Here is a 23,727-nt window from a genome sequence, read left to right on the forward strand (position 1 = left end):
GTGTCTGAGCAATAACTGGCTCGCTATATCCTCCCTCTCCCTTGTTTAAAAATGGCGAACATCCTGGAGCAACGAATAGTTAGACCAGCATGCAAGCCATGCCAGAAATAAAACTATTTTTTTCAAAGTTGTAACACAAAGCATGCCTCCCAAAAGTTTTCTCTCCCCCATTAAAATATCAGATGTGTGAAAAGGCACAGGTAAAGGCGAGACAGGAGAAAAGGTGAAGAGAGGCTCGGAAGTGCAAAAAATTTAGCGCTTTGCCACTAAACTAGCATATCGCTATTTTTACTGAAGTGCGGAAATGCCCGTGTATTCACCAACCTATAAGCAGTGTCTGTTTGAGGGCATAGCCTGGCCGTGGACCATTTCACTGAGAGCCAACTCAGTTTAGTGCTTAGTGCATTTGACTGGAATTTGTGAGACACAGAGGTGAATCCTCAGTCCTCCGTCTACCATGGAGTCTTTGGCTAGTTACTCCCTCTTAGGCTCCTGTGCTTCAGTCACCAGGAGGAGGTGACAGTTGTGCTACAATTAAGAATTCTTCATCGCTTGCTTAGAGGAAAGCAATGAATGTATAAAAATGGATAAAACTGGTCAGTAAGAAGAAAACCACAGCTGGAAAAAGTTTGCAGAAGTGTCTTCTGTCTTCTAAAGGATGCTCTCCTCTCTGTGACTCTAGCTTCATCGTTTCCTGAGACATTCCCTGGTTGACAACACTTCCATGAGTGGAACGGATGTGGTTGAAAATGGAGACCTGGAGGCCAACTTGGACATTGTGAACACGATCATCTTTCCCAACTTCACCATCTCGAGAGTGAAAATTGGGAGTATAGAAAGACAGGCCTCCAGGGAGATACATCTGACTCTTGATCAAGATGCCATTGTGTGGAGCACCTGGCATAACAAGGTCAGAAAATTCTTTAATCACTTTCTAGATTTATTGAGGTTGCATAAGGTATGAAGATCTGCATTGTACCATACATGATGCCTCCATGAGAGTCTTTGAGCCTCTTATTTTAAACAATAGTTGTCAGGGTTGCTACCATGAAGCATATGAAGCATACCATGAAGCTCCCGGAGGAGATCAGGGCCCTGACGGAGCTTAAACAGTTCCGCAGGGCCTGCAAAAAGGAGCTCCTCTGCCAGGCATTTGGTTGAGACCATGCACAACCAACAGCGAATGAAGGGCCCCCGCTCCCCCCCGCTCCCCCCTTCCTCCCAGAACTCCATCAGAGCTGTTGGATCTGTTGTGATATTGCACTGTTCCATCGTTATATTATTTTATTATATTGTTATAGGTAAAGGTAAAGGTATCCCCTGTGCAAGCACCGGGTCATGTCTGACCCTTGGGGTGACGCCCTCCAGCATTTTCATGGCAGACTCAATACGGGGTGGTTTGCCAGTGCCTTCCCCAGTCATTACCGTTTACCCCCCAGCAAGCTGGGTACTCATTTTACCGACCTCAGAAGGATGGAAGGCTGAGTCAACCTTGAGCCGGCTGCTGGGATCGAACTCCCAGCCTCATGGGCAGTCAGCTTCAGAGAGCATTTCTACTGCCTTACCACCCTGCGCCACAACTGTTACATTATTCTGTTATATGGTTACAACCACTGTTATTAATTACTGTATGTTTTAACGAAGACTGTTTCATGTATCGTTGACTAGTTTTAATGTAAACCGCACTGAGCCTTCGGGGAGGGCGGTATATAAATCTAAATAAATAAATAAATAAATATGAAATGTAACATTTAATCACATTAATATTTCATAAAGTCATATAACATACTATTGCCCAATGAATGAGTTCTCCTTTCCCTAGATAATGCTCCTTGTCTTTGTCTGTAGACCCTGCCAGATTCCAGGTGCGCCAAAAGCTGCCTCCCTGGTCATGTGAAAGTGGTCCTCGAAGGAAAGCCCATTTGTTGCTATGAGTGCTCTCCATGTGGAGAAGGAACCATCTCCACTCAGGAAGGTGGGTTGCAGGAGAAAAGGAAATCCTTTTGGGTGTGGAGCAAAGATTCAATTTATTACTTTCTGAACACTGTTCTCCAACTAGGTAGACTAGTCCCCTCCCCCAGTTTTCAAAGGAAAGGCCTCATGGGGAGAGCAAATGGAGAAAAGCTCAGAAACACTAGCTTTATGGCTTTCATGGGGGTTAGTAGACAGTGGTCCTTTATCAGTGTGCAAATCAGGCTTCGCAGGAGTATTGGGAGAACCAACTGTATTCATTAGTACGGATCCCCCAAAATCTTCTGCAAGCTCCTTCGATCCTTTGAAAGGCATGCAGATGTCCTTTGGGACACCTGTTTATTGGCACACAGGTTATAGCCGAGTGATTCTGAGCCAGTTATAATGTCACTGGGTTGGTGTGAAGATAAACTGAGAGAAGTCCATGGATTTCATATTGAAACACTCAAGTGATGGTTTTCTCCTTGATTTAGTTCTTGCTCTGTATTTCTACTAGAATATCGAGCCTTAAAGCAGAAGTCTACTTAGGGAACAATACTTTGCTAGCACCTCTCCAATATCCCAGGCATTCAGGTAGTGATCATCCAGGACTTCCTGGGGGTGGGGTGAGGAACACTAGGATAAATCAGGAACACTATCCTGCAAAGCTCTTCATCTACCAATAAACTTCTGTTCTTCCACAATAATTCCATGTCATCAGTGCTTTGACTCAATCCTCTCTTTGTGTTCTATAACTATTGAGTAGAAATCTGATGGTCCTGATTGGGTGAGTGACATGGGGAGCACATTCCTGTCAAGGCATCAGGTCCTCTTGGTGGTGACAATACCACTAACCACGACATTCTTCTGGGTGTGGAGTAGTGGAATCAGACATTACTTGGTTCTTCTTCTTCTTGACTGAAGAACTCTGGAAAGTAGTGCTAACTGGGAGATTGCTGTTTGGCTCTCTTGCTTTCAAGCTATGGTGTCCCACAAGGTTTCACCTTGACTGGGAGAGGGAGAAAGATACTTCCAGTCATAAAGGGGAAGTCTTTGGGCCATTCCACACTCAATTAAAAAAGTGAAATTCTTATCTTTTGTAAATGCCATATTTTTGGCGTTTTGCACAATGTCGTGAATCTCCAGTGTTCTAGCAGCAAACCGGCATCTAAATCCTTCATTTAAAAGCATTTGCAGGGAAATCACAAACTGGATCCCCCCCCTGCCATGTTGCGTGAGCAGGATGAGAGCAGCCAGCAAGCCACTTGCAAAAGTCACGTGTGTTACCAAAGTGGCTGAAGTAGTAAGTTGTCCAGCTCCAGTGCCGGCCCTCGAACCCGCCTCCCACTCTTTTCACCTGGAAATGGGATTTCTTTCTTTCTTTCTTCCTTAAAAAAAAAAACTGCCTGGAGCAACAAATAGGTGCACAATTGCCCAGGCAGAGCTCATAATAAACGTTTCCCCATCAGTTTGCCCATAAAGCATAACTCTTCCCTACAAAAAAAAGAACCTATAAATAGATGCATACGTGTTTAAATGCATAAGTCTTGTTAAAATTTTTTTTTAGCTTGCATTGAAGTCCCTTTAGCAGAGGGTGAAGGGTGACTGGCTGCCTATCTTGATTGACAGGCATAAGAGAGGAGTGTGTATAGCACGTTCCTCTCTTCCATCATTTCAAGCAAGCGTGTGAGTTGGCAGCAGAGGAGCCAGCAGGTAAGGAATTCCCGGAGGTGCATTTCCCCCCCCCCCCTCTTGTCCACACTGCTGCCAGGTTGGGTGAGGGTCCCAGCCAAGAAGACTTGATTAATCTCTGTGCCTTCCTTGTAGTTGCCAAAATATGAAGGAGGCCTCCTTCCTCGCTTGGGTGCCTTTGGAATTGGACCCCTATAGTCCTCTCTTTTTGAAACCGGGAGGTTCTTTTGTGGAGAGACTTCCACAGCTACTCTGCAAGTTTGATGTCTCTACCTCAAAGCCCCTCCACCGTTTGTTTTATACTTGGGGTTCTATTGAGGAGAAACTCCCACAGCTATGGTGTATGGTTTTTCTACTCCAAAACTCCCCCAGCCCAAATCCTGGAAAAGATGGAAAAGCCAACTTTTATGAGAGTTTCTGTAGTGAAAGGGAAACTTTTATGAGATTCTTGTGGTAATAAAGAACCAAGAAGAAGAAGAAGAAGAAGAAGAAGAGTTGGTTCTTATAAGCTGCTTTTCTCTACCCGAAGGGATCTCAAAGCGACTTACAGGTGACTTCCATTTCCTCTCCCCACAACAGGCACCCTGTGAAGGAGGTGAGGTTGAGAAGGCCTGATATTACTTAAGAAGAACCAGCAGCATTGTTTCCTATATGCCGCTTTTCTCTACCCCAAGGAGTCTCAAAGCGACTTACAGTTGCCTTCCCTTTCTTCTCCCCATAACAGACACCCTGTCAGGGAGGTGAGACTGAGGGAGCCCTGATATTACTGCTCGGTCAGAACAGCTCAGTCAGGGCTTTGGTGAGCCCAAGGTCACCCAGGTGGCTGCATGTGGAGGATGAGCGGGGAATTAAATTGTATTGGAAGTTGCAGCTCTTAAACGCTACATCAAGTTGGCTCTTTGTAGTTTTAATAGATGAATGTTTTGACCCATCTCTTCATTTCAAAATCTAGATCCATCGAGTCACTGACAGAAAGGGCAGGGAATGCCATATATGTGTGCATGTAGGTTTTTTTTTTTGGTATACACATTTTAGAATTCCCACACTGCTGGAATTTGCTTGTATGACATATAAAGTAGCTCACATCGCTGTGGATATGAATGAGATAAAGCTGATGAGTCCCTTTTTCTCTTTCCAGATGCTGCTCATTGCACCAAATGCCCAGAAGATCAGTATCCGAACAAGAACCACACTCAGTGCATTCCCAAAGAGATCACTTTCCTTTCTTATGAGGAGAAACTGGGGATTGTCCTCATTGTTTTGGTCCTCATCTTCTGCATAGTCACACTTCTAATTCTAGGAATCTTCATTAAATACATGGACACACCGATAGTCAAGGCCAACAACCGAGACCTCACCTACACGCTTCTCATCTCACTCCTGCTTTCCTTCCTGTCCTCCCTCCTGTTCATTGGCCAGCCAAGGAGGGTGACCTGCCTTCTCCGACAAACAGCCTTCTGCACCATCTTCTCCATTTCCGTCTCTTCTGTGTTGGCTAAAACAGTAATTGTGGTGGTGGCCTTCATGGCCACTAAGCCAGGGAACAGGATGAGGAAATGGGTGGGGAAGAGTCTGGCAAAGTCTATTGTCCTTTCTTGTTCTACTGTTCAGATTGGCTTCTGTGCCCTCTGGCTGGGCATCTTTCCCCCTTTCCCAGAGGCTGACAAGCACTCCCACCATGGACAGATCATATTGCAATGCAATGAAGGTTCTGTGGCCATGTTTTATGGTGCCCTGGGCTACATGGGCTTCCTGGCTGCCATCGCCTTCACAGTGGCCTTCCTGGCCAGGAAGCTTCCTGGAGGCTTCAATGAAGCCAAGCTGATCACCTTCAGCATGCTGGTCTTCTGCAGTGTTTGGGTGTCCTTTGTGCCCACCTACCTGAGCACCAAGGGGAAATACATGGTCGCCGTGCAGGTCTTCTCCATCTTGGCCTCCAGTGCTGGGCTGCTGGGCTGCATCTTCCTCCCCAAATGTTACATCATTGTAGTGAGGCCTGATCTGAATATCAAGGACCATCTCATGATGAAGAGTCAAGATGGAATTTGACTCTCAGTAGAGTGTTAATCATTGTTGCGATTCTAATGCCTGTGTTGCCTCTGCACTCACCTCAAATTTGAACAACCTGATATGCTATTGGGGGAAATGTCATTAACATACGTAATGTAATGTATATACCTTGCTGTCCTGTTCCCCAAACATAACCTTTACCTATCTTATTTCCCCCTGCCACATGTGCAGTGTGATTGCTTAGTGTTTGCCTTGTGTGTTATTGCGTAAATAAAGCCACATCCTTATTTCAAAAGGAATTTGCTGTCGGCCTTGGATTCCTGAAGGTCAACTTGTAAACTGTGCGAAAACAGATCCGTGCTAGTTATCCCGCTTTTGATCAGGGCTTTTGGGTGGTGGTGTGGGAGATGGAAACAGGTGCCTTAGGTCAAGAAAAACCTTGTAAAGGCCCTGCGAGTCTTTTTTTCCCCTTCTGGGTGAAGGTGAGAAATGTGAATGCAACCTAGCCGTGTATTAGAACTCCGCTTCAAACCCGAAGGAGTCTTAAAATAGATTCCAGCCGCCTTCCCTTCCTCTCCCCAGAACAGACACCCTGTGATCAGCCCAAAGCATCCTAAAGCATCCAAGAAAAGTGTGTATCCAGCCTTTGCTTGAAGACTGCCAGTGAGGGGGAGCTCACCACCTCCTTTGTTATTGTTGTTATGTGCGAAGTCATGTCCGACCAATCGCGACCCCATGGACAATGATCCTCCAGGCCTTCCTGTCCTCTACCATTCCCTGGAGTCCATTTAAGTTTGCACCTACTGCTTCAGTGACTCCATCCAGCCACCTCATTCTCTGTCGTCCCCTTCTTCTTTTGCCCTCGATCGCTCCCAGCATTAGGCTCTTCTCCAGGGAGTCCTTCCTTCTCATGAGGTGGCCAAAATATTTGAGTTTCATCTTCAGGATCTGGCCTTCTAAAGAGCAGTCAGGGTTGATCTCCTCTAGGACTGACCGGTTTGTTCGCCTTGCAGTCCAAGGGACTCGCAAGAGTCTTCTCCAGCACCAGAGTTCAAAAGCCTCAATTCTTTGACGCTCGGCCTTCCTTATGGTCCAACTTTCGCAGCCATACATTGCAACTGGGAAGACCATAGCCTTGACTAAACACACTTTTGTTGGCAGGGTGATGTCTCTGCTTTTTAGGATGCTGTCTAGATTTGCCATAGCTTTCCTCCCCAGGAGCAAGCGTCTTTTAATTTCTTTGCTGCAGTCCCCATCTGCAGTGATCTTGGAGCCCAGGAAAATAAAATCTGTCACTATCTCCATTTCTTCCCCTTCTATTTGCCAGGAACCACCTCCTTAGGCAGCCTATTCCACTGCTGGACTACTCTGTGAAATATTTTTTCCTGATATCTAGCCTATATCATTGTACTTGAAGTTTAAACCCATTACTGTGTGTCCTCTCCTCTGCAGACAACAGAAACAGCATCCTGCCCTCCTCCAAGTGACAACCTTTCAAAAGAACCGTGGGTTGCTGTAGGGGAGGAGTTATCTGATCGCTTTGTGCCCCCATGTGAGGTTTTTCAGGGGGGCGATACTCTCTGAGACACTTTTCAACATGGACTTGCGCCCTCTAGCCCAGCTGGCCCGGGGCTTTGGGCTCGGATGTCACCAATCTGTGGATGACACCCAGCTCCACCTCTTGATGGATGACCGGCTGGACTCCCCCCACCCCGGAAACATCTGCCAGATGTTTGGAAGCAGTGGCTGGATGGCTCAGGCAGAATCGGCTGAAACTCAACCTCTCCAAGACAGAGGTCCTGCGGCTGGATTGAAGGGGGCAGGATCAGGAAGCATGTCTTCCCTGTCTGGACGGGGTACAACATACACCTGTGCCAGCAGCCAGGAATCTGGGGGTGACTTTTGATATCTCCCTGTCCATGGAGGCTCAAATCATGAAAGTAGCTCAGATGGTGTTCTTCCATCTACGCCAAGCATGGCTCCTAGCACCCTACCTGTCCTGGGAATACTTGGCCACAGTGATCCATGCGACGTTCACTTACAGCCTAGACCTCTGTAACTCGCTCCATGCAGGCCCAGCCTTCTCTTTGACCTGGAAAATGCAACTAGTGCAAAATGCAGCTGATCTCGCTATCATGGAAGCCAATAGGAAAACAAGGACCACCAGGCCATAACGCAGTCTCTCATTTGCCTGGTCACGGTTACAGCCATGCTGATTCTCTCTCTGACTCTGTCTCTGTCTCTCTCTGTGTCTCTCTCTCAATCTCTCTCTCTCAATCTCTCTGTCACTGATCCCACAAGGGGCTCAGCATGGCTTAGAATAATAAAGAAGAAATCTTAATAAAATTATTAAAACTAGTCTCAAAAAGATGTAGCTGGATAACTTGAAGATAGGAGGTAGATGGTGTGCAATGCCAGGTTGATTAACAACAACGCCTCCTGCAAGCTTACAATCAATCATAAGCCCAGCGGAATTGTAATAAATCCCACAGGGCCCAGCTGGGCAGAATGTCCCACCAGGTTAGAGACACAACTGAAAAGGCCCTGGCCCAGTCTGGCACCAGGCACACTTGTTACAGACCAGGGACCACCAGGAGATTCACTGTTTGAGAGCATGAAGCTCTAACAGGGATATATCGGGGAAGGCAGTCTCAGTACAGCCATGATGATGATCTTTCTGTCTGTCTGTCTGTCTGTCCATCTGTCGCTCATCCCACAAGGGGCTCAGCATAATACAGAAGAATAAATCTTAATACAATTATTAAAGCTAATCTCAAAAAGATGCACTTGGTAGTATATAGCTAGATGACTTGAGGCGAAGAGGTAGAGGCCAACAATGGAAGGGGCCTACAATTAATCATGAGATCAGATGAACTGTATAAATCCCACAGGGCCCAGATCTCAGCTGGCAGAGTGTGCCACCAGGTTGGGGCCATGACTGAAAAGGGCCAGGCCCTATCTGACAAAAGGCACACTGGTTATGGACCAGGGACCACTAGGAAATTCACTGTTTGAAAGCATTAACAGGGATATATCGGGGAAGGCAGTCTTGCAGTTCCATTGAGTCCAGTCTATTAAGGGTGCTGAAGGTCACGGTCCAGATGCTGAGCTTGATCAAGTGCTCCACTGGAAGCTACTGCAGCCGAAGAAGCATTGCTGTATGTGTGCTCAATACGGGGTCTTGGACTGAAAGTTGTTTCCCCCTAAAAGTTAGGCCAAGTTCACATGCCCTTTCCATGACCCAGGCCACGTGAAGTTGTGTTGCTGAGTTCTCGCAAACATGTTTTCTCCATCTCTGCACCTGCGTTCAGACCCAAAGAAAGAGCCTGTGGCGATGCAGATGCTTTCCTTTATAATTATCAAAATCCTGGTGACTTTTTCCGGATCTCAACCAAGCTCTAGGGAATTAGGGAAAAGTTCTCTCGGAAACCATGAGAACGACGAGCAAGATGACGCAATCTCTTGCAACAAGACCAGAAAGTCTGATGCATAAAAGCATTTTGGTCCACTGAGTTCAGCGGACAAGATATCTAGAGGGAGCTGTGTTAGTGAGAAGTTTTCAATCCTTCCCTTTCAGGCTGATCAAGCCAGGGCAGGACTGCTCAAGTGACTACAGCCCTGGTTTTGCCAGGGGATCCTGCACCTCTGTCGGTCTCTGAGTTCCGTCTCCTGGGAGGGGAAAAGGTGCACACAGGCAGAGAATGGTCTTGCTTCTGCTCCTGCTGCTTCTTCTTTCAGCCTGCAGAATGGGGAGCGCCGAATGCCCATATACTTTGCCAATGGATGAAATTCTACCCTTTAATATCCTCCGGAATGGGGACCACGTCATTGCTGGGCTTGTCACTTACATGGTTACTGATGAGATATCACATGCCTTCAGGGAGTCTCCTTTCTTTAAAAGGAGGTGGTAAGTCAGACCCTGGTGCGTCTTTTCAATGTATGTGATGGAACAGAATTCCGGGTCCAAATGTCCGTGTGACGCTTTGCTTCCATCTCCTCCATCTATTAAGAGAGCAGATATTGCTACGTGTTTTCCACTGCCAGGAAGCTGGGAGTGAAGCATCTCACCACGGCCATGATTTGCTGGATTATGGTTTTGTGAGTTGTGTGGGTTTTGCGGTTGGCTTGGAGCTGTATTTTAATAATAACTCATCCTCAAGCATCTGACAAAGTCCTCTCAAACAGGAGGTATTTTGAATGAAGCCAAATAAAACAGTTTAAAAAACAAACAGTTTAGACCGCTTTATTATACTACAATCGTTGTTCTGCATTGAATATAGTCTGTTGAAAAACTACGTTGCTGTGCTCTCTGCATGGAACAATTCATAGTCCTGCCCCCTGTAGTTTTGCTAACTCCGCTTTGTTCTCTAATGCCGTCACTAATCTGCATAACTAAGGAGCTTCTCTGCAGGACTAATAGGACGTCTCAGGCAGGCAGGAGAGAAATGAATCAGTGCAAAGCCTCTTTCATAAACAATGCTTAAGGCACCGAAGAGGCAGTTCCCCATGCAGAGCAAAATCAGTTTTGCGAAATAAATTCACTCTTCTGTGCAGAGATCAGAAAAACAACGATGTATTTAGTGAGTTTTCATCTGCTTTTCCATCATGCAGAAGGGGCCCAGGAGAAGAAAGACTTGGATTTGGTGAGCTCCCCAACTAACTACCATAGGTCTACCACAAGTCTTCTGGCAGGGTGATTTGTAAGCATTGTTCCTCCAATGGAAACAGACTGAATTAATGAGTGGTGGGCTCAAGCCCCAGCCTAGGTAGGCTCTGTGGACTCTACTTCTGTTGGAATCATAGGGACTTGCATTTGAAAGGGGGATGTGTATGGTGAGACTGGCAATTAGTTTGAGAGTGAACCTCTTTCTGGAGAAATTTCAATCACTCTTTCTCTGGCTAGGCAGCCGTGATGAACCCGACTGTGAACCAATGCAAGCTGCATCAATCCTAGGAAGAAGATTCTGTATTCTGATAGGCACCCCAGCACTGGGAAACTGCCCCCAAGGCTACTCTGTGATAGAGAATCCAGGTGCTGGAGTGTGGCTCAGCGGAAGAATCTTTGCTTTGCGCACAGAAGGGCCCAGGTTCAATCCCTGGCACCTCCAGGGATGAGGGAAGAGGCAGAAAGGCCACAGCCTGAGATCCTTGGGAGGCACTTCCAGTCTATGTAGGCCAGTAGTTCTCAACCTTCCTAATGCCACAACCCTTTAATACAGTTCCTCATGTTTTGTTGACCCTCAACCATAACATTATGCAAGGGTTCTTTCACAGAAATTAAACCAAAAACCGACCCATGGCTTGAACATCAATTGTTCATGATTGTATATAAATTGTTTCCCTCCCGGGGTTTCTCAGCTCAGTTCTGCCACTTGTCCCACCATGCCAATCTCGATCTTTTCTGCTGCTCTAGACAGTCGAATGATCTATCTTGATCCACCCTGGCCAAGCTGCTCACCCTGCTGCAACCCCTGTGAAAGGGTCGTTCGATCCCCAAAGTGGTCCCGACCCCCAGGTTGAGAACCACTGGTGTATGTAATTCTGACTTTGTTGGAGCAGTGTTCAACATCTTGGATGCCACAAATTCAACCAATCCCAAAACAGGACAAATTTCATCCCTGGAGAAGGGTTCGTTCTTATATGCTACTTTTCTCTACCCAAAGGAGCCTCAAGTGTCTTACATTCTCCTTCTCTTTCCTCTCCCCACAACAGACACCCTGGGAGTGAGGTGAGGCTGAGAGAGCCCTGATATTACTGAAGGATAGTTGGTTGTTATATGCCGCTTTTCTCTACCCAAAGGAGCCTCAAAGTGGCTTATAGTCACCTTTCCTGTCCTCTTCCCACAACAGACACCCTGTGTGGGAGGTGAGGCTGAGGGAGCCTGAAGAAGACTAGGTTCTTAGATGCCGCTTTTCTCTACCCGAAGGAGTCTCAAAGTGTCTTATAATTACCTTCCCTTTCCTCTCCCCACAACAGACACCCTGTGAGGGAGGGGAGGCTGAGAGAGCCCTGATATTACTACTTGGTCAGAACAGCTTTGTCAGTGCTGTGACGAGCCCAGGTTCACACAACCTTTACTGCTTCTGGATTTTATTCAGGTGTATTGTTTGGATGACGTCAGGGTGTGGCAATAAAATCAGAGTCCAGTAGCACCTTTAAGACCAACAAAGATTTATTGAAGGCGTGAGCTTTTGAGTGCAAGAACTCTTCGTCAGACTAAGGATGTGATTTATTGATAGTGTTGCCCATGTGTGAAGGAACATATTGGAACTCTGTTTATAGCATCCCTAGAAATGTATTTGTATATATTTCCTAGGGCGCCTGTAGCAATGAAGTGGAACCACCTTGCCTTCACACTGGCCATTCAAGACATCAACCAAAATCCCAGGCTCTTACCTAATAATACCACTCTGGGCTACACTGTCTATGAGAACACTTTCAATCCCCGGGTGACATATTATGCTTTGATGGACCTCCTACCCTCTGGCCAGGAGACCATTCCAAACTACCAATGTGGCAGAAAGAATCAACTGCTGGCTGTTCTTGAAGGGTCTCATTCTGGCATCTCCATTGATGTTTCAATGTTCTTGAGCACCTACAAAGTCCCTCAGGTATGAACCAGGGATGGGGCTAATATCTCTGAATTCCATTGATGGACTTTGAAAGGTTTCTGGTACAGACCAAAATAACTTCCATCCATCCATCCATCCATCCATCCATCCATCCATCCATCCATCCATCCATCCATCCATCCATCCATCCATCCATCCATCCATCCATCCATCCTTTGATTTTTATACTGCTGTTCTCAGAGTCGTTCTCCTTTTATCACCATACAGCTAGATATAGATTTTACCTTTATTAACAGTTGTAACTTTCTCCCCATTAGGTCACTCATGATATTCGTTTGGCAGTTCTTGATAAAACTCAATTTCCTTTTTTGTACCAAACCTTTCGACCAGAAGAAGCCCACTACCTGGGAATTGTCAGACTGCTCCTGCATTTCCGGTGGACGTGGGTGGGGCTCTTTGTCCCTGACAGTGGGCAAAATATCAAGGGCACTTTGACATCTCTCATGCTCAGGAACAGCATCTGTGTTGCCTTTGCAGAGAGCATCACAGAACATGGTGGTGGTTTTGCTGACTTTCCAAAGGAAAAGTACCAACGCTTGCTTTCATATTTCACTCAAGACGAAGTCAATGTATTTGTTTTCTATGGAGAAATTGAATTCATGGTATATGTTGAAGCATTCATAAAAGGGATTGAACGCGACTGGAACTTCAGAGTGGGTAAAGTTTGGATCACAGCTATTCTGTTGGACTCCCTCTTCAGCTTGGCATGTAATTCTGTCCCCTTTGTGCTCCCGATGCATGGATCTCTCTCTGTCATGACCCAGACAAAGAACAGGATGACGCTTCCCCAAGAAATACTATGTAGCCCTCTTATCAATGAGTTTCTTTTGAAAGGACTGGTTCCCTTCTACTCAAAGTCCATTTTCTCTGAGAGAGGCCACGTGAGATTCAGAGAGAAAGAGGGGCTCGAAGACAGGCCCTGGGAAGCCCTGAAAGAACGCCTGCCTCCCAGGGCCTACAAGACATACACCTCCATCCAGGCGGTGGCCCATGCCTTACATGCTGCCTACTCATCCAGGTTGGAGGGGATGATGAAGCGGGAACAGGAACGAATACAGCCTTGGCAGGTACCCATTACTCTGTGGATTAAGAATACTAATCGGCAGTTTTGTTTTGAAAAGATTATTGCAGATCTAGACTGAGGTGGTTGTCATGCAGCCTTTGGCAGATTTCTGGCTCAAACCCACTTTCTGACTCTCTTGGGAACATCTTCATTCTTGCTCCCACTGCTGAATGTAAATGAATCATCGCCTTTGGTTAGTGTGACCATTAGTCCTGTCTTTTGTGGGACTACCCCACCTTTGAGCAAATACTCCCACGTCCTGTCCGCGTTCTTAAAAAGTCCCACGTTGTTGCCTGGCTGCTCGGAGCGGCTCTACCCGGCCCCATCTGCCCCACCTTTACCAATCTCCACATAGCCTCCACATGAGCCTCTCTGCCATGGGAGAAGGTAATAAGAGGGCGCTGAAGCCCGGAGCCACTTCTCCTTCTCCTGCTGCTGCTGGAAACTGCTCCTGGGCTCCCCGCCCCCGGGTGCCTGGAGCCGGCCGGACGTGGGCAGGAGGAGGAGGATGAGAAGGAGGAAGGGGTCGAGGAAGCAATGAGGCGGGTTGGCGAGCTATGGCAGCCACCTTCTTTCCTCGACCCCTCATTACTAAATCTCACTTGCCATCTGGTGTCTTTATGTAACTTGACCATCAAATGTGGCAGCCTTTTATCAATGGAGGAACTGGCCAGCTTGGCCCACAATTGGTTTCTTCAGATGGTATCAAAAGCAGCCTTGAGATCGATGAAGGCTGCATATAGGGAGCCCTTATTTGTTATGACATGTTTATGAATTGCAAGATAAGGAAGTGATCCATGGTTGATCTCCCTGGTCTGAAGCCAGCTTGTTCATCTTCTAAGATTTTTTTCTTGTTCTAGCCACTTGCATAGTTTAAGGCATAGGTGTTTAGAGTACAGTTTAGAGATCACACTTAACAGACTAATTAGTCTGTAGTTAGATGGTTCAGATCTGAGATGGGTAAAATTATGGCAAGTCCCCAGTCATATGAGATTTGTGCAGTTTGATCTATATATGTAAAGAGTGGGGCCAAAATAGGGGCCCACCAATCAAGTCAGGGGAGACCTATTAAATTCTTGTATCAGTTGTTTGATTTCAGATATGGCGACCTGCGGCCATTGAGGAATTATATCTAAAGATTCAGGTGTAAACACTTCAGATGGGGAATCATTATACAGAACAGAGAAAAATTGCATCCATTTAGTTGCACTAATCGTATTGGATGTAAGAAGGGGATCTAGATTCGAATGTGAGGTCAGTCTCCAGAATTCTGCAGTGTTATTGGATTTAGCGGCTTCAGTGATGATCCTCCAATTCTCAATCGTCTTCTCCCTCTTTTTTTAAAATAATGATTTTAAAGGGTTTTTTTAATTTTCCAATACTCTTATTTTTAGCTGAGGAGATGGATTGAGTTTGAATTCATTAAGTTGTCTTAATACACTTTTTTTTGTAGCTACCACACATTCTTGGTCAAACCAATTTGCTGGTTGGGGCTTTGGGTGGTGGTATTTTGAGTTGGCTCTAGAGAGCAAAGGATTTAAAGTTTGTATAAGTTCCCCATATGTATCAAGGACAGAGTCATTGTCACTAGGGTTTGTCAAGTTGGCATGAATCAGTTTGGCTTGATGAGAATTTAACCCCCCATTTACGTTAACTTTTAGTTGGCAGCACCATTTGATGTTTTGTCTTCCTGGTACGATTGAGGTTTCTAGATAGCTAAGATCCCTAAGTTTTACAGGGATCCTATCAAGATTGCAATATAACGTAAGAGGTAATTGATCACTTTCGGATCTTGAAAGTATTTCAAATGTATTTACTCTTTTTGCCAGACCTGGGGCAACTGCAAAATAGTCAATGGTAGCGGTTCTGGATACCGTCCAGAAAGAGAATTGGTCAGGGTAGTCTCCAGGAGCTGAGCCATTTAAAATTGTAATATTTAGTTTGTTAAAAACACGCCAGAGACAAAGACCGGAAAAATTAGTAATCGGATCTAGAGATAAGCATGATGGAAAATACTGTTCATTTTCTGAAGGGGTGTATATTGAAATTTATTAGCCAGTGAGACATCTTTATGCCCTAGTCTGGCGTTTAAATCACCTCCTATAAGAGGCAGTGCAGTAGGATATTTGTTTATAAGGGAAGTTATAAAAGACTCTACTTCCTTCCAGAGAGCCTCAATTTGGGAGTGAATACTTAGAGGTGGTAAATATAGGCTGATACATAAGGTGGTTAGTTCTTTCATGGAGAGCAGAATAGCCACTCCCCAATTGGGGTACGGAGCTATACTGGTGACTTGTGCCTCTAGATGGGTGGAAAATAAAATGCCCAATCCTCCCAAGGGTCTCCCCCCCCCAATACTTGGGATTGCCATCTTAGTTATAGATTGAAAATTTGGAATGTTAAGCTCCCCAATTAACCAAGTTTCTTGGAAGAAAAGAATAACAAATTTTGAAATAAATTTTCTAAAGTCCAGATCTGAACACTTGTTTTGTCACCCCGCTATGTTCCAATAGAGAAAAGATAGTGAGGGGGCGATCTCCTGTAGTCATTTGGCAGAACCAACGCTGGAATTTATCACTGCTTTTATCTTATTTTGCGGAGGCGAATCATTTATGCTCTCATCCTGTTGAGGTCTTCTGTCTTTTAAGGGAGTGTTAGTGGAGATAAGTGGATCGAGGGTGGAGATCTTTTCTAATTCCCCAGAACAATCTTGAAAAATACAGCCATTCGATGGTCTCAAGTCGGGGTTTGTAGGATATTAATTTTTAAATGTCTTAAAGCAGTGGTCCCCAACCTTTTTGTAGTTGAGAACCGACTCCAGGGGTGGGGGAGAGTCGCACGGTAGCTGCATGCAAATGCGCATGTGTAGAGCTGCCGCACATGCACATTTGTGCCAGCAGGGGCTGCTAACACACATCCGTGGGAGATCCGCGCATGTGGGTTGGCATCCACTGGCGTGCTGGGGGACGTACCGCCAGTTGCGCCTGCCTCTTCCCCCCCCCCTCACAGTGAGAAGCGAGCCGGGTCACAAGTGAAGCAGCCACTTTGGCATACCCTTGGGCGGCCACTTTGGTGGCCGCTTCGCTCGCAGCCTGGCAACCTTCTCGCTGCGTGGGGGGGAGAGGCAGGCGCGGCTGCTGGCGGCCTGGTACCGAGGCCTTCGCAACCCGGTACTGGGCTGCGGACCGGAGGCTGGCGACCCCCATCTTAAAGGACTCATGATCCTTTAAGGGGTGGTGTTCAAAAAGCACCATGCAGCTATGATTGTATGCATAGGTATCTTGGCGGAGAAGAATGAATTAAAAATATTTTTAACGGGTATTGTGAGACTTTTAAAATATGAAGGAAGGGGATTGTTGCCTGCATTGATTGACAGGCAGAAGCACAATGTATATAAGGTATGTTGCTCTCTTCCACCATTACCAGCAGCAGTTGTGGAGGGTGAGACGTGCGAAAAGGCACAGGCAAAAGCAAGACAGGAGAAAAGGCGAGGAGGTACTCAGAAGTGCAAAAACATTTAGCGCTTTTTCATTAAACTAGCATATTGCTATTTTTACTGAAGTGCGGAAATGCCCGTTGTATTCACCAATCTAGAAAGTGTCTATTTGAGGGCATAGCCTTGGCTGTAGACCATTTCACTGACAGCCAACTCAGTTGAGTGTTTAGTGTGTTTGACTGAAATTTGGGAGACAGAGGTGAATCCTCAGTCCTCTGTCTACCATGGAGTCTTTGGCTAGTTACTCCCTCTTAGGCTCCTGTGCTTCAGTCAACAGGAGTAGGTGACAGTCGTGCTACAATTAAGAATTCTTCATCGCTTGCTTAGAGGAAAGCAATGAATGTATAAAAATGGGTAAAACTGATCAGTAAGAAGAAAACCACAGCTGGAAAAAGTTTGCAGAAGTGTCTTCTGTCTTCTAAAGGCTGCTCTCCTCTCCGTGACTCTAGCTTCATCGTTTCCTGAGACACTCCCTGGTTCACAACACTTCCATGAGTGGAACGGATGTGGTTGAAAATGAAGACCCGGAGGCCAACTTGGACATTGTGAACACCATCATCTTTCCCAACTTCACCATCTCGAGACTGAAAGTTGGGAGTATAGAAAGACAGGCCTCCAGGGAGATAAATCTGACTCTTGATCAACATGCCATTGTGTGGAGCACCTGGCATAATAAGGTGAGAACATTCATTAATCACTTTCTAGATTTACCAAGGTTGCATAAGGTATGAAGATCTGCATTGTACCATGCCTGACGCCTCCGTGAGAGTCTTTGAGCCTTTTATTTTAAACAATAGTTATCAAGGTTGCTAGCAGAAAGCATATGAAATGTAATATTTAATCACATTGATATTTCATAAAGACATATAACATACTATTGCCCAATGAATCAGTTCTCCTTTCCCCAGATAACACTCCTTGTCTTTGTCTGTAGACACTACCAGATTCCAGGTGCGCCAAAAGCTGCCTCCCTGGTCATGTGAAAATGGTCCTAGAAGGAAAGGCCATTTGCTGCTATGAGTGCTCTCCATGTGGAGAAGGAACCATCTCCACTCAGGAAGGTGGGTGGCGGGAGAAAAGGACGTCCCTTTGGGGGTGGAGCAAAGAATCAATTTATTACTTTCTGAACACTGTTCTACAACTGTTCTACAACTAGGTAGACTAGTCCCCCCCACCCAGTTTTCAAAGGAAAGGCCTCATGGGGAGAGGAAATGGAGAAAAGTTCAGAAACACCAGCTTTATGTCTTTCATGGGGGTTAGTAGACAGTGGTCCTTTATCAGTGTCCATCCTGTCTGGCAAATCAGGTTTCGCAGGAGTATTGGGAGAGGAATAGGAAGGCGACTGTAAGCCGCTTTGAGCCTCCTTCGGGTAGGGAAAAGCAGCATATAAGAACCAACTCTTCTTCTATTCGTTAGTACGTTCCCCCAAAATCTTTTGCAAGCTCCTTGGATCCTTTGAAAGGCATGCAGATGTCCTCTGGGACACCTATTTCTTGGCACAAAGGTTATAGCCGATTGATTCTGAGCCAGTTATAATGTCACTGGACACAAACCAGCTATATGTATGCTGGCATTTCTGATGACCAGATGTCAGATTTTTGCTTCCTGATCCTCAACAATTCTAGGAAATGGAGCTTTTCCCCTCTTGTCCACACTGCTGCCAGGTTGGGTGAGGGTCCCCGCAAAGAAGTCTTGATTAATCTCCGTGCCTTCCTTATAGTTGCCAAAATATGAAGGAGGCCTCCTTCCTCACTTGGGTGCCTTTAGAATTGGACCTCTCTTTTTGAAATCTGGAGGTTCTTTTGCGGAGAGACTTCCACAGCTACTCTGCAAGTTTGGTGTCTCTACCTCAAAGCCCCTCCATCGTTTGTTTTATATTTGGGTATCTATTGAGGAGAAACTCCCACAGCTATGGTGTTGGTTTCTCTACTCCAAAACTCCCCCAGCCCAAATCCTGGAAAAGATGGAAAAGCCAGCTTTTATGAGAGTTTCTGTAGTGAAAGGGAAACTTTTATGAGATTCTTGTGGTAATAAAGAACCAAGAAGAAGAAGAAGAGTTGGTTCTTATAAGCCGCTTTTCTCTACCTGAAGGAGTCTCAAAGCGACTTACAGGTGACTTCCATTTTCTCTCCCCACAACAGACACCCTGTGAGGGAGGTGAGGTTGAGAAGGCCTCATATTACTTAAGAAGAAGCAGCAGCATTGTATCCTATATGCCGCTTTTCTCTACCCCAAGGAGTCTCAAAGCAACTTACAGTTGCCTTCCCTATCTTCTCCCCATAACAGGCACCCTGTCAGGGAGGTGAGGCTGAGGGAGCCCTGATATTACTGCTCAGTCAGAACAGCTCAATCAGGGCTTTGGTGAGCCCAAGGTCACCCAGGTGGCTGCATGTGGAGGAGGAGTGGGGAATCAAACTCTATTGGAAGTTGCAGCTCTTAAACGCTACATCAAGTTGGCTCTTCGTAGTTTTAATAGATGAATGTTTTGACCCATCTCTTCATTTCAAAATCTAGATCCATCGAGTCACAGACAGAAAGGGCAGGGAATGCCATATATGTGTGCATGTAGGTTTTTGTGTGTATACACATTTTAAAATTCCCACACTGCTGGAATTTGCTTGTATGACATACAAAGTAGCTCACATTGCTGGGAATATGAATGAGATAAAGCTGATACTGGAGTCCCTTTTTCTCTTTCCAGATGCTGCTCATTGCACCAAATGCCCGGACGATCAGTATCCGAACAAGAACCACACTCAGTGCATTCCCAAAGAGATCACTTTCCTTTCATATGAGGAGACTTTGGGGATTGTCCTCATTGTTTTGGTCCTCATCTTCTGCATAGTCACACTTCTAATTCTAGGAATCTTCATTAAATACATGGACACGCCGATAGTCAAGGCCAACAACCGAGACCTCACCTACACGCTTCTCATCTCACTCCTGCTTTCCTTCCTGTCCTCCCTCCAGTTCATTGGCCAGCCAAGGAGGGTGACCTGCCTTCTCCGACAAACAGCCTTCTGCACCATCTTCTCCATTTCCGTCTCTTCTGTGTTGGCTAAAACAGTCATTGTGGTGGTGGCTTTCATGGCCACCAAGCCAGGGAACAGGATGAGGAAATGGGTGGGAAAGAGTCTGGCAAAGTCTATTGTCCTTTCTTGTTCTACTGTTCAGATTGGCTTCTGTGCCCTCTGGCTGGGCATCTTTCCCCCTTTCCCAGAGGCTGACAAGCACTCCCAGCATGGACAGATCATATTGCAGTGCAATGAAGGTTCTGTGGCCATGTTTTATGGTGCCCTGGGCTATATGGGCTTCCTGGCTGCCATCTCCTTCACAGTGGCCTTCCTGGCCAGGAAGCTTCCTGGAGGCTTCAATGAAGCCAAGCTGATCACGTTCAGCATGCTGGTCTTCTGCAGTGTTTGGGTGTCCTTTGTGCCCACCTACCTGAGCACCAAGGGGAAATACATGGTCGCCGTGCAGGTCTTCTCCATCTTGGCCTCCAGTGCTGGGCTGCTGGGCTGCATCTTCCTCCCCAAATGTTACATCATTGTAGTGAGGCCTGATCTGAATATCAAGGACCATCTCATGATGAAGAGCCAAGATGGAATTTGACTCTCAGTAGAGTGTTAATCATTGTTGCGATTCTAATGCCTGTGTTGCCTCTGCACTCACCTCAAACAATCTGATATGCTATTGAGGGAAATGTCACTAACATACATAATGTAATGCATATACCTTGCTGTCCTGTTCCCCAAACTTAAGCTTTTCCTATCTTATTTCCCCCTGCCACATGTGCAGTGTGATTGCTTAGTGTTTGCCTGGTGTGTTACTGCATAAATAAAGCCACATCCTTATTTCAAAAGGAATTTGCTATCGGCCTTGGATTCCTGAAGGTCAACTTGTAAACTGTGCGAAAACAGATCTGTGCTAGTTATTCCACTTTTGATCAGGGCTTTTGTGATCCCCATTGGTGGTGGTGTGGGAGATGGAAACAGGTGCCTTAGGTCCAGAAAAACCTTGTAAAGGCCCTGCGAGTCTTTTTTCCCCCTTCTGGGTGAAGGTGAGAAATGTGACTGCAATCTGGCCGTGTATTAGAACTCCGCTTCAAACCCGAAGGAGTCTTAAAGCAGATTCCAGCCACCTTCCCTTCCTCTCCCCAGAACAGGCACCCTGTGAAGAAGGTGGAACTGAGAAAGCTCAGAGAGAAACTGCTCTGTGAGAACAGCTCCAAGAGATCTGTGATTTGCCCAAGGTCACCCAACTGGCTGCATGTGGAGGAGGAGGAGAGGGGAATCAAACCTGGTGCCTCAGATCAGAAGCCACCGCTCTTAACCACGACCCCAATCTGGACGTGCACCAAAGAAAAATGTGGTATTTTTGGGATCAGCATACTGAAATAGGGGCTTGGATTCAGGCAATACGGTTATATGGAACTGAGAAAGCTCAGAGAGAAACTGCTCTGTGAGAACAGCTGTAAGTGATCTGTGATTTGCCCAACGTCACCCAACTGGCTGCATGTGGAGGGGGAAGAGTGGGGAATCAAACCCGGCTCCTCAGATCAGAAGCCATGACCCCACATTGGATGTGCACCAAAGAATAATGTGGTATTTTTGGGTTCAGTCCAAGTCAATTTGGACATACCGAAATAGGGGCTTGGATTCAGGCAATACGGTTATATCGAAATCGATTTGACTCCATTATAACCTATGGGGCCATTCAATTCAATAGGAATCATTGCCTGTATATTCAGGGGTCGGGGTTGGAGGTAAAAGCACCAGATTTGCAACATGGCTGCTGGAGCTGCTACTCAGAAGAACCCCCCGTTTCAAAAAGGTTGGACCAGGGGTCCGATGCTATGGGCACCTGAAGAGGATGTCCCCATCCCACCTGCATCGTTTCCTACGGTGGGAGAAAAGGGCTAGGCAATACATCCAGAGGATTCCTGTAGCCTTTTTTCAAGGCCACCTCAGGAGGAGGAGGAGCAGTGCCCAGCAGAACCAGTGCTCTGTAGCCCTGCCAACCGGGTCAAGTTCACATCAGAGGGGGAGGGGCATTTCTGCAGGCACAGCAGAACCAGGGCAACGAACAAGAATCCAGCAGGAGAAGCCCGTCCCACCCTAACGATGCCCAGAAGCCAACTGCAGGCCATCCTGCTAGTGCTCAACCAACCGCAGACATGAACACCATATCCCATCATGCCAGCTCAACGTAGGGCTGCAGAACAGAATCAGAATCCCTGGGAGAGGGAGGGGGCGAGCAAGAACCACCAGTGCCATAGTGCTCACTCCGGACAGAAGCAGAACAGCCCATTGCAACGTGGCACCAGTCCACCGACCCAACACACAGAACCAACCAATGTCACACGAGAAGAAATGGCCATTATATATTCACATTTACATTTCTATACCACCACTCTCAAATGTCTCACGGCGATTTACAAAATTAATAAAATACAATAAATTTTCCTAAAATAACCCATTAAAAATATTTAGAGCCACAACAAGATATCAAGATGGCGGACAATAAAATATAAATCCAATTATAAATAAATAAATAAATAGATAAATAAATAAATAAATATAAACCCACTCCCTCCGTTCAGCATGGATCAGTCATTGTTTATCTATCTGTCCTGGGGCAAGTCTCCCCCATCTTTCTGTGATCAATCTCACACAACATCAGCTGGGCAGAGTGTGCCACCAAGTTAGAGCCACAACTGAAAAGGCCCTGGCCCAGGCTGGCAACAGGCACACTTGCTACGGACCAGGGACCACCACGAGATCAACTGTTTGAGAGCATGAAGCTCTAACAGGGATATATTAAGGGTGCTAAAGGTCAAGGTCCAGATGTTGAGCTTGGTCAAGTGCTCCACTGGAAGCCACTGTAGCCGAAGAAGCATTGCGGTATGTGTGCTCAATACGGGGTCTTGGACTGAAAGTTGTTTCCCCCTAAAAGTTCTTTCACATGCCATTTCCATGACCCAGGCCACGTGAAGTCGTGTTGCTGAGTTCTCACAAACATGTTTTCTCCATCTCTGCACCTGCGTTCAAACCCAAGGAAAGAGCCTGTGGGGGTTCAGATGCTTTCCTTTATAATTATCAAAATCCTGGTGATTTTTTCTGTATCTCCACCGAGCTCCAGGGAATTCGGTAAGGTTCTCTCGGAAACCATGAGAACGATGAGCAAGATGACGCAATGTTTTGCAACAGGACCAGAAAGTCTGATGCATAAAAGCCTTTTGCTCTACTGAGTTCAGGGGACAAGATGTCTGGGGGGTGCTGTGTTGGTGGAAAGCTTGCAATCCTTCCCATTCAGGCTGATCAAGTCAGGGTAGGACTGCTCAAGTGACTCCAGCTCCAGTTTTGCAAGGGGATCCTGCAGCTTTCTGTCGGTCTCTGAGAGCTGTCTCCTGGGAGGGGAAATGTGCACACAGGCAGAGAATGGTCTTGCTTCTGCTCCTGCTGCTTCTTCTTTCGGCCTGCAGAATGGGGAGTGCCAAATGCCCATTTGCTTTGCCAATGGATGAAATTCTACCCTTTAATATCCTCCGGAATGGGGACCACATCATTGCTGGGCTTGTCACTTACATAGTTACTGATGAGATATCACATGCCTTCAGGGAGTCTCCTTTCTTAAAAGGGAGGTGGTAAGTCAGACCTTGGTGCGTCTTTTCAATGTTTGTGATGGAACAGAATTCTGGGTCCAAATGTCTGTGTCCCGCTTTGCTTCCACCTATTAAGGGAGCAGATATTGCTACGTGTTTTCTACTGCCAGGAACCTGGGAGTGAAGCATCTCACCACAGCCATGATCTGCTGGATTATGGTTTTATGAGTTGTGTGGGTTTTGTGGCTGCCTTGGAGCCGTACTTTAATAATAACTCATC

At 46.3% G+C, this 23,727-nt stretch overlaps 2 protein-coding genes across 2 annotated transcripts; both read left to right on the plus strand.

The window, feature by feature from the left end:
- The first annotated feature begins 724 nt into the window (after positions 1-724).
- On the plus strand, positions 725-5,691 carry LOC143833849 (vomeronasal type-2 receptor 26-like). Its single transcript, XM_077330074.1, has 3 exons — positions 725-817; positions 1,849-1,975; positions 4,781-5,691. The coding sequence occupies exons 1-3, from the start codon at positions 725-727 to the stop codon at positions 5,689-5,691; spliced, it is 1,131 nt and encodes a 376-aa protein (XP_077186189.1).
- A 13,807-nt stretch (positions 5,692-19,498) lies between these two features.
- Positions 19,499-20,455, plus strand: LOC143833850 (vomeronasal type-2 receptor 26-like). The gene has a single exon (XM_077330075.1). The coding sequence runs from the start codon at positions 19,499-19,501 to the stop codon at positions 20,453-20,455; it is 957 nt and encodes a 318-aa protein (XP_077186190.1).
- Positions 20,456-23,727: the final 3,272 nt, after the last annotated feature.

The sequence above is a fragment of the Paroedura picta genome, chromosome 3 (assembly GCF_049243985.1).
Source record: "Paroedura picta isolate Pp20150507F chromosome 3, Ppicta_v3.0, whole genome shotgun sequence".
NCBI lineage: Eukaryota > Metazoa > Chordata > Lepidosauria > Squamata > Gekkonidae > Paroedura > Paroedura picta.